The 9990-nt window shown below is 36.5% G+C and overlaps 3 protein-coding genes across 10 annotated transcripts; 1 reads left to right on the forward strand and 2 right to left on the reverse strand.

The window, feature by feature from the left end:
- Positions 1 to 628: 628 nt before the first annotated feature.
- On the forward strand, positions 629 to 3198 carry LOC110852529 (general transcription factor IIH subunit 2). 2 transcript variants are annotated; one of them, XM_022100628.2, is made up of 6 exons: positions 629 to 968; positions 1063 to 1158; positions 1234 to 1441; positions 1561 to 1866; positions 1948 to 2430; positions 2520 to 3198. In XM_022100628.2, the coding sequence occupies exons 2-6, from the start codon at positions 1100 to 1102 to the stop codon at positions 2643 to 2645; spliced, it is 1182 nt and encodes a 393-aa protein (XP_021956320.1). In that variant the 5' UTR covers positions 629 to 968; positions 1063 to 1099; the 3' UTR covers positions 2646 to 3198. The 2 variants fall into 2 exon arrangements, with proteins under 2 accessions (XP_021956320.1, XP_021956322.1); XM_022100630.2 differs by having other exon boundaries at positions 629 to 936.
- Positions 3199 to 3279: 81 nt separating this feature from the next.
- On the reverse strand, positions 3280 to 5002 carry LOC110852530 (gamma-aminobutyric acid receptor-associated protein). Its single transcript, XM_022100631.2, has 3 exons — positions 4756 to 5002; positions 3818 to 3925; positions 3280 to 3712 (listed from the first exon to the last, which is right to left on the reverse strand). The coding sequence occupies exons 1-3, from the start codon at positions 4843 to 4845 to the stop codon at positions 3557 to 3559; spliced, it is 354 nt and encodes a 117-aa protein (XP_021956323.1). The 5' UTR covers positions 4846 to 5002; the 3' UTR covers positions 3280 to 3556.
- A 170-nt stretch (positions 5003 to 5172) lies between these two features.
- Positions 5173 to 9986, reverse strand: LOC110852347 (peroxisomal targeting signal 1 receptor). Of its 7 annotated transcripts, none has more exons than XM_022100393.2 (13): positions 9775 to 9986; positions 9594 to 9703; positions 8828 to 8895; positions 8599 to 8727; positions 8336 to 8521; positions 7630 to 8268; positions 7249 to 7563; positions 7088 to 7176; positions 6825 to 6993; positions 6717 to 6752; positions 6361 to 6482; positions 6220 to 6294; positions 5173 to 6000 (listed from the first exon to the last, which is right to left on the reverse strand). In XM_022100393.2, the coding sequence occupies exons 4-13, from the start codon at positions 8716 to 8718 to the stop codon at positions 5964 to 5966; spliced, it is 1788 nt and encodes a 595-aa protein (XP_021956085.1). In that variant the 5' UTR covers positions 8719 to 8727; positions 8828 to 8895; positions 9594 to 9703; positions 9775 to 9986; the 3' UTR covers positions 5173 to 5963. The 7 variants fall into 7 exon arrangements, with proteins under 7 accessions (XP_021956085.1, XP_021956082.1, XP_021956081.1 ...); XM_022100390.2 differs by having other exon boundaries at positions 6115 to 6294; positions 9793 to 9984; XM_022100389.2 differs by having other exon boundaries at positions 6115 to 6294; positions 9786 to 9984.
- Positions 9987 to 9990: the final 4 nt, after the last annotated feature.

Below are 9990 nucleotides of genomic sequence, written 5' to 3' on the forward strand. Positions count from 1 at the left end.
TACATTGAAAGGTCCAGTCATCATAATGCACACACCGTAATACATATATTGTTACACGGCATGTACTCTAGTTGCAATACATAAATTATGGTTTAGACAGACAAATTGGCACACACAATAAACAATCTAAATGCATCAAATAATTCGTCCATATGCAAGTAGACACATATTTCCATACCCAATACAAACACTTCAACTGTGCACAATATTATTATGGCTTCTGTTTTCTCAAGACATTTATTAAAGGACAGGTTATAAAATTGAAACGATGTAATATCTGCAAAATTATGACGTTCTAATAGTGTTGATTTACTTTCCAGATTAAGCAATAAATTTTAAAAATTTGAAGGTGAACGGGAGATTTCTATAATATTCAAAGATTAGTAATGATGACTGACAAAAAAGTAACATTTTACTTGCATTTTATGAGAAAAAGGTGAGACGCGAAGTGCAAAGGACTGCAAATTTCTCATCTCAGATTGCCTCCGCCTCCAAAAATCATAATAATGCGGATAGTTAGCAATCCTATATCGACAAAATCTTTAACACACAAAATCTCAAATTTCCCAAAAACAAATACACCAATCCAACAACCTACAGGACAGCCTCATATAACCCGAACTAGGAATTTTTTGTTCTCTCGTGCTTTGGATTAAATAGTTCCGATATTTGCTTTAACATTTTTCTTATATGTTTTGACGACCGCCTCATTTTTTATTGTCATAATTCTTCATAAACGTAAAAGTAGCGTAGCGTAAACGTTGAGCATAGAAAGAAGATAGCTAACCATCCAGTTTGAGATTGCTAAAACCTCAGTCAGTCGGCTTCTTCGCTCTGACTGTGATGTCAGATGTGATCTCTCGCATCCGTTCGTTTTCTTAAATTTTGTACTTAAATTTGCGAAATTTTATAGTTTCTGGCTTCTTCGAAAAGAAGGTAATGTACAAACTAGCATAGTGCGTATCAAGGTAAGTGCACTATTTCATTTTAAATGAGTAACATGACATTTTGTCCTGAAGATGATGAAAGGCCGAGCCGTGGTTTACTATCTTTTTTTTCTAGACTACTACCTTACGTGTGCTGAGCGAATAGCAAAACAATGGGCGACGACCTGGACGACAAGGAATATCGGTGGGAGACTGGTTATGAAAAGACGTGGTGAGCACAAAAGGCAACGTTTTTAACTACTCATTTCTTGCTCCTTCTTTTTAAGCATTTAATTACTTGTCACAGGGAAGCCATTGAGGAGGATGCGGACGGTTTACTGGACACGGCGATTGCAGAAATTATAGAGAAGGGCAGAAGAAAACGACTTGAGGAGCGACGAGCAGCTGGCCATGTACGTCTCGGAATTATGCGTCACTTGTACATTATCCTTGACCTATCAAACTCTATGATGGACCAGGATCTCAAACCAAATAGGATTTTATGCACAAAGAAGGTATGTGTACTAATTTAAGTTGTCAAACTAATAAACTAATGGATAATTACCAAGTGTGGCAATGTCCGCGGCGTAATTAATCGGTGCAAATGTTAGTTGTCTTGTATGTATATTTATAGATTTTGGAAAAGTTTGTTGACGAATTTTTTGACGGAAACCCAATGAGCCAGTTGGGTTGGATTGGTACAAGGAACAAAAAATCTGAGAAATTAGCCGAACTCAGTGGAAACCCGAGGAAACATTTAGAAGTAGTGAGGTCAATCACTGACAAATATCCTTGTGGAGGAGAACCCTCTTTTCAAAATGCCTTAGAATTGGCTTTGAGCTCGTTAAAGCACATGCCGAGCCATACATCGAGAGAAGTGATACTCATTCATGGTAGTTTGACTACGTGCGATCCTGGCGATATCAATAATACAATACAAGTAAGTTCATCATCTATTCCTTTAACAGTGATTTATAATATTATTTTAAATACTCTAATTAATCGATATATTAATCATTAGGAACTAAAGAGCCAGAACGTCCGCTGTTCTGTAATATCACTTGCAGCAGAAGTTAGAGCATGTAAAGCCCTTAGCAGGTCAACTGGAGGGAACTTTAATGTTATTTTGGATGATACTCATTTTCAAGATCTCGTTCATGAACACGTCGAACCTCCACCCATGGCAGGGTTGACCGAGTCGTCCCTTGTCAAAATGGGATTTCCTCAAAAGAATCAATCTGATGATCCATCAATGTGTCTCTGCCACTTGGAAGACACGAGTGCGTGCAAATTATCAACAGGGGGATATATTTGTCCCCAGTGTAAAAGCAAGTACTGTGAACTTCCTGTGGAATGCAAAGTCTGTGGGCTGACCTTAGTTTCAGCTCCGCATTTGGCAAGATCCTTTCTCCATATTTTCCCATTGGAACCTTTTGATGAGATCGATCCGGTAGATTGCATTTGCTTCGGATGTCACAAATCTTTACCAGATAACCATAAGCATGTAATGTTGTAGTCATAAAAAAGCATAGTACCGATATCGGTACTTTTGGGGTTCAGTCAAAGTACGATTAATTCTATTTTTCCTTACAGATATATCGTTGTAAGCAATGCAACCGTCGAGTTTGCAGTGACTGTGATTTATTTTTACATGAAACTCTTCATTGTTGTCCAGGATGCTCTTCTTCTATTACATCTGCCAATCAGCTAAACTTTTAGCTACATTACACTTTTTTATAAAAAAACCCCTATATTCTCGTTTCGCAAATGCTGTAAGAATATCAATAAAAATAGACTTGAGACGAAAGTTGGCGTTTTTTTGTGGATTTTATTCAATTATTATATTTTTATCTTTTACAATAAAACAACAGTACAGTCAAAGTTATTACAACAAAAATTTTAACGCGATAATTGTAAAGAGAAACAAATGTAATTAAATAAATTGCGATTTCCGAAAAATATGTAACTTTGAAGAATTAGTGCATTAGAATACATGTATATCTATATTAAAATTTGAAGTAATCAATCAAGTTATTTCTACACGAGGTAAATTAAAGTTAAACAAGTCATTCGAATACCAAACCAATACTATTAATATTAATTAACCTTCTATTTAATATATGCAATGAGCTCTCATCTACTACTTTCTTACCCTATCTTATTCAACATTAGGAAACAGATCTGGATTTGAATTTCAGTTTAATTATTAGAAACTTCACCAATTATCATTCTTCTGCAGGGTAAATATTTTCGTAATTTATGTATATAATAACTCAATCAAGTTGATGCCAAACAAAGAATGTACTGACACTGACAAAATAACAAGTAGCGAGAGTGACTTATTTGCTCAGTGTTTAGTTTTTTTGTGGGATTTAATTACTGATACAAATACCATATTGATTAATTATTTAACAGGATTTCTTCGTTTTTTATACGTTTACACTTCAATCGGATACTAAAGGAACACTGAGAAAAGGTTCTGCGACGGCGATGTTGACGACAATTCTAATTCATAATTGGGATAACAATGGATTGATTTAAGTGGAATTTCGCTAAAAAACGGATAAAGAAATTTTGTGGTATATATATTTTCCAGAGTTGAAATGATCACAGCGTGTTAAATTGAACCATTATGCTCCGTAAACGCTTTCATCCGAATAGGCAATGTAGAGGAAAAAGTCATCCTCGTGATGCTCTTGATAAATGGAGCCCATAGTCGCAGAAGTCGGGGGAATGGCATTGTTCACGAAAAAGAATAGGGCTTCCTCTGGTCGCAGATGAATTCTCTGAAAACGAGAAATAAACATGTACAAAAGAAATATAAATCATCAAATAAATAAATCGAACAAATTATCAAGACAATTGCACAATTTTTCGGATAAGTAATTTACCTTTCGAATGAGAAAGTAAAATTGGCCAACAGTCAAATCTGAGGGAACCAAGTATTTCTTTTTGTCCAGATCCCCAATCTTCGCCTTTGGTGCTTTCTCCACGATGACCTAGGACATTTAATTTTAATATATAAAGCAACGCAATATAATTATAATTAAAATAATTAATTATAAAATTAGTTGAGTGCATGTGTGAATACTTAAAACAATATTATTTAGGTTGTGACATCAAAAACGTAAACTGATGCAACTTTGCATATGTATATTGTGTTGCATACTATAGTTTGTACATTTATTGTGGAGCTTGTCTAACATGCGTTTTATTTATTATTAATACTTTATAAAACGTCAGCTGAACCAGCCTAAATAACAAATAGACATCGTCAGCTTTTGACGCTTATCTTTGGGGAAGGATGACAGAGGTGAACTTTTAGCCACCAATATCAATGAACGACTAACCACACATGAACCATAGCCAGCTGCCCATTAAACTGAATTACATGACCAAAAGTCAGACTTGTTAATATTAGTTAAATAATAACGGGCATTGTGAAGTATGTAGTGGAATAATGCAATCAAACAACAAACAAAATATCTAAACAGGGGTCAGTAAAGTGCAAAGGTGAATCCGTTAATTTCTAACGAAGGCTAAAAGAAAAGATGGTAGCATTGGTGGTTGCTGCAGGGGAAAAGATAAACAGGAAATAAATAAATAAGATGTCCATCTCTGGTTTAAAATTCTCAATGGTACAACTTGCGCCAAAACAATGCAATTTAGTGCTCGAGTACTTTCTCTTTACAGGTACTTTCTATATATGTGCCCTCCTTTTAATAGATTTTTCGTTCTTTTCCTCTTCGTTCCCCACCCGATCTTAATAGTTTCGTTAATAATGATGATAGGCGTGGTTGATCAGGAATATAAATTTACTGAAACTTACGGGGACACGATCGGGATACTTCCTTCGGATTTTCTCACCCTCAGCCTTCCTCTTTTCGAAGGGATAGTCCTCCTTGTATTGGAACTTCATTTTGTTCTTTCCTTTTGGAAATCTGACAATTTGCAAATTAATTCCTTGGGTTCGTCCTCCTTTTTTGCTATTGCTCAGCTGGTTCTTCCTGTGATTTTGTTGCTGCTCTCTCTGAATTGCGAGTACGATTGCTACACTTTGTGTTGCTGTGCTCGTCTTGTTTTGTTTGTTTGTGATGCTGTGCTGCCCATTCTGCGTAATAGCAACATGGAGGACGAAGCTATGCACTCTCTTTCGGCACACCCACCCATCACGACCCAAGCACCTATTTTTAGCTCATTGCATATTTTATGAGGCGCAAATAAAAATAAAAACGCGAAACAGAGGTTTAAGATTAAACGTATTTATTGGCATCATTTTAGACGATTATATTGCCACATTATTGATGAATGGTCATTTGGAGCTTGTGACAATGACTAACATATATAAACGTTGCATGGTTTGCAAAATTGGACGTGGATACGATGCGGCTGCGTTATGTTAGTTGAGTGAATGGAACAAAGAACTTTTGTATTGCATATATACAAGACAGAACAGAGACAGCCTTGGCTTTTTCCACCCCCTAACCCATCATAAATCCACAAGTAATGTGCATATGCACTGACTAAACTAAATAGCTGTAGTTATATAATTACAAAGTAGTACCAAGTAGAATATTTTGTTGGAAGCAATTTTAATTGCAGGATAACAATGGTAGTTCTTTAGGTGCATGCATTCAATCAAAGAATAAAGATAATTCACGGTACTGCCTACCACATTGGTCGCAAATGTCTCTCGGTTCACAAAATATTCTTGTCATTGTTTCTTGATGATGATGGCGTCTACAAAGTGCATATCATGATGATGATGATTGTTAAATTATACGAGGAGGATAGCAATTGACAACGAGATAGACCATTACTAAACCTATATTTCATATAAATTTGACATTATTTTATACATCAATTCGTCTGGTAATGGAAAGGAACACATTTTTAATTAAAGTATAAAGGCATATATAACTGTTCACATTGAAATTAGAACCTGAATAATGAGAAATCTTTGGCATCTAAACTATTCTAAACACACAGAGTGACATTCAAGTGCAATATATCCTAAGCTTGCACTCACTAAATTAATTACGAAGCCAACTCCCGGTTTAGACCATCCAGATCCCTGTATAACATTATATGGTTAACTTCATGCTGTCAGGTAAATACAGAAATTCATGAAAGTTCAATTAGTTAGATACATCTAACTAATTGAATTTTCATGAATTTCTGTATTTACCTGCTATCAATAAATTTTGATAAATGACTCAAGTCTGATAAGTGTAGACTTGTTCTCAATGAGGCCCAAATAGAATCAGACATAATTGATTGTTTCTGGGCCGACCTTCCCGTTTCTGTACTCTGAGATTTCCCGTTGGATTGCATGTTCAGAGCAGTCAGAAAATGTTCAGAGGCCTCCCTATAAATAACAGTTGTGGGTTAATATGTTTTTTTAAGGTTATGGTTTTCGCTACAGATGAATTACCTATAAGCTCCCAAGTTCACGCAAGCGATCCCCAAGTTATACCGAGTTCGAACATATCCAGGAGACAATTCTAATGCTCGTCTATATGCCCCAATTGCTTCGGACGATTTACCACCGTTAGCCTAAAAAAAGAAAACGACAAACTAATAACATTGCTAATCAATCAGTACTAATTTTGTCCGCTTCTTGTCCTATTCGGTCGAAAGACAAGCCGAAAAAGGTGAAAATCGATTTTCCTTTATTCTATGCATTTTAATTTAAATGTCAACTAATTTGTTGTAAAAAAACTTGACCTAGATGTCCAACAGGTGAATGGAAATTGGAACAATTGCTTTGGGAGTAAAAATATAACATACCAATGTGGCTCCTAGTCGATTCCACAGCAAAGGATTCTATAATTTAAGATATAATTAACGATGAAATTAATAAAATGCAAGTACAAAGCTTTTAACGGCAATACTTACTTCAGGGTTAGCGCCCAAAGCAGATTGGAAGCAGTCTGCAGCTTTATCAAAGTCGGTCCCCAAACTAAACAAAATCCCCAATCCACATTGGACATCTGGATCTACACCTTCGGTTGGATTAATTCTGGCAGCTTGCATAAACATTCGCTGAACTTCTTGTAATTCCTCTCTTAAACAAGATATACAAACTTCGAAATAAATAACCTCGGTGTGCATCGGCAATGAATAATAAAATCCCATACGTTGTTTGTAGCTTAACTTACGACGGTAAAAGTGATGTCGTTTGTGGCAGCATGTCACCAAGTTCTTCACTGACAATGTACGAGTATCTGTCATTATGTTTGAGCCATCTCTGCGTAACATAATGTTCACATGAACATAATATAGGTACGAATTAATATAAATTAACACAAAAAGAACTCACCTTGAGTGCATTGCACGCCTGCAAGTGAAATGACTCATTCGTTAACGAAGTAGCGAGCGACATTAGAGCAGTTAAATTTCCTGAGCTCAGTTGTAAGCATTTGTTAAGGGCAGAAATGGAGAGAAGATCTTGTTCATTCAGGGCTTGTGTTGTTCCAAGAAACATCCAAGATTCGGCATGGTCAGGATGTTTGAGTACAGCAGCTTCAAAAAGAAGAGCGGCGGAAGGAATGTCACCAGCCAATAGTTTTCGTTTTCCTTCTTCAAATGGATCTTCACTCTCTTTGAAAGCATTATCCTCTGAGAATTGGTACGGCTAATACAAATATTTCAATTTGTCACTAGGAAAAATTTAACCGAATTATTAAGTACTATAAACTACCTCATTCACTTTGGATGCTGAGGGTTCAACTAGCCAAGGATGGTTCGCTGAATCATCACGAGCCAATTTTTCCCATTCGTCGTTCAATTTGTGCCAAAACTCTTGTTTGGCATCAGATGCTGCCGACCCTGCTGTTCCTCCATTGCCCGTGACGTACTCATCAGCCCAGTCTCCGTTGCGCCTAGCTTGCATCTCTGCGTCAGATACTTCATTTTCATACTCTGATGCCCACTGTTGAGACCTTGCATCCGCGTGTTGACCATCGGCCCCAATTTCCCCTGTACTCAGCTTTTCGACAAAGTTCATAAACTCAGTTGCTTTAATCTTGGGATCTGAGACTGATTTTATAAATTCTTCGGCAGTAATCATAAGTTCGGTTTTTTCTAACTCATTGGTGTTAAGATTGTTATCTGACTCGTATTGTGATAGCCATCTGGAGTCATCCAGAAGGTCTCTGGCACTTGCCTGTCCAACATGAACATCAGGGTGATGAATAGCATGAATTGGACCGGGATGCAAGTGTGGTGTCCTGTGATGAGTATCGAGATGATGAGCATGATGGTCCCAAACGTTGTCCAACTCTGAATCCTTTGACGCCAAGTAATCTTGAATCCAAGATTCTTGGCCAGTCCTAGGCTCCTAACCGTTTAAAAACAACAGCACAATATTCATATTCAACTAATTATTTGCTGATTAATCAACTTACCATTAATCTTTGTTCGTTCCCTATGAATTCCTCTGCCCAGGCGGGATTTGCTGCCAATTCTGCCAAAGTAGTTGGTGCTTGAACAGGTGGCTTAGAGGTTTGTCCCATTGCATGAATTTCTTTAAGCAAGTTGTCCATTTGGAATGTCGTCGGAGGCAATTGAGATACATTATGTGCAGCGTCAAACTAATAAAAAATAATATATAATTCAGTCATATGAACAAAACTTGTGACTTTGAAATAGTAACAACAGTGGAACTTACAAATGCATGCCTCGACGATTGACCAAGATCAGAACTCAAAGAATCTCGGGTAAAATGTGTTGCAACTTTGAGAACGGGATTTTGTCCGCATTCTCCATCAAGAAAGTCTCTCATTGACATTATAGATTCCTATATATTGAAAACACGTTGCGATTTAATACTTGTTTACTCAATAAGCTATTAAATTTGGTAAAATATTTCGATCGCTCGATCATAATAAAAAACTCACTTGTTTGGAGCTCGTCTGTAGCGAGTCTATCTACATGGGTCGATGTGTGGAACTGGATAAATGTAGATCTGGAAAATTTAATAGAAATTTTGATTTTCCATTTATTGATAGTGAATATGTGTAATTAATTGAAAATTTAGTAGATTGTACTCAAATAAGCTGCGAGTGTTCTTCTGGTGATTACAGATGGATAATTGGAACTAACTACGAAACATAACTGTTTCATATGATCTTGCATGATGATGCGAGTGAATGAAGCGAGATAAATATTATCGATAACGTTGATATATACATATACTCAAATTAACTCGTATGCCTAACAGATAGATACACTCTTTCATTCGTCAATGCTGTGCAATAAATAACGAATTAAAAAGGAACTTGAACTATTTCCAGAGTCTGGAATCCAGACCATTCACTAATTGTTTAGGATGACCAATATAAATACAACTCGTCTTAAAACTTAAACCACTATTACATATTTTGAATATAAAACCCGTAATTTAATTCATGGGCTCAACCACATTAGAGCTGAGGCGTTATATAAGATATCCCCTCAGACTGAGGGGATATAAATATCTTGTGCGAACAACCATGAGCATGAGTGTACTGAGGGCCTCAGTACACTCATGCTCATGGTTGTTCGCACAAGATATTTACATTAATATGAAATTAATTAATTTTATCAATTTGCTGTTCCAAAGTGCATAAGTAGAACAGAAAGCTTACTAATCCTAAGTCTATTGTCTATGGTAAAATGAATTACCCAACCCAGCAGGTTGATCAAGTCCATTTATTAGAACACAAAATGTTGGTTTCCGGTATCGACTCTAAAGTCCTGCAAAACCGAGATTGGGGAATGTCGGGGATGTATGCCTATAAATTAAAGAAAATTAATTTAATTAGCGGACGTCCTTCGTCTCGTTCCTATTGTTCTTGTTTTGTACGTTTTTTTAACCCCTGACACTTTCTTCAGTGATTTCATGATCCTCCTCCTAATCAGCCTGAAAAATCCCACTTGGTCCACGACAGGTTGAAAAGGTCACAATGCACAAGTCTTTCGTATTTCCGTTTCCGGTTTCCTGTTGTCTTTTTGTCACCAAGTGTCACCGCATAACCAATCATGATCCAATTCAAACTGACTGACTATTCGGTCCTGCTGC

This window comes from Folsomia candida, unplaced genomic scaffold (genome assembly GCF_002217175.1).
Source record: "Folsomia candida strain VU population unplaced genomic scaffold, ASM221717v1 Fcan01_Sc007, whole genome shotgun sequence".
Lineage (NCBI taxonomy): Eukaryota > Metazoa > Arthropoda > Collembola > Entomobryomorpha > Isotomidae > Folsomia > Folsomia candida.

What these genes read in the sequence shown, in the direction of transcription:
- LOC110852529 (XM_022100628.2), top strand. Translation starts at nt 1,100, where the DNA reads ATGGGCGACGACCTGGACGACAAGGAATATCGGTGGGAGACTGGTTAT. An exon ending in ACTGGTTATGAAAAGACGTG is followed by an intron (nt 1,159 to 1,233) that starts GTGAGCACAAAA and finishes TACTTGTCACAG; the next exon opens with GGAAGCCATTGAGGAGGATG. An exon ending in GGATTTTATGCACAAAGAAG is followed by an intron (nt 1,442 to 1,560) that starts GTATGTGTACTA and finishes GTATATTTATAG; the next exon opens with ATTTTGGAAAAGTTTGTTGA.
- LOC110852530 (XM_022100631.2), bottom strand. Translation starts at nt 4,845, where the DNA reads ATGAAGTTCCAATACAAGGAGGACTATCCCTTCGAAAAGAGGAAGGCT. An exon ending in AGTATCCCGATCGTGTCCCC is followed by an intron (nt 3,926 to 4,755) that starts GTAAGTTTCAGT and finishes TAAATGTCCTAG; the next exon opens with GTCATCGTGGAGAAAGCACC. An exon ending in TTTACTTTCTCATTCGAAAG is followed by an intron (nt 3,713 to 3,817) that starts GTAAATTACTTA and finishes TCTCGTTTTCAG; the next exon opens with AGAATTCATCTGCGACCAGA.
- LOC110852347 (XM_022100390.2), bottom strand. Translation starts at nt 8,718, where the DNA reads ATGTCAATGAGAGACTTTCTTGATGGAGAATGCGGACAAAATCCCGTT. An exon ending in GGAACGAACAAAGATTAATG is followed by an intron (nt 8,269 to 8,335) that starts GTAAGTTGATTA and finishes TTAAACGGTTAG; the next exon opens with GAGCCTAGGACTGGCCAAGA. An exon ending in ACGACATCACTTTTACCGTC is followed by an intron (nt 6,994 to 7,087) that starts GTAAGTTAAGCT and finishes ATCTTGTTTAAG; the next exon opens with AGAGGAATTACAAGAAGTTC.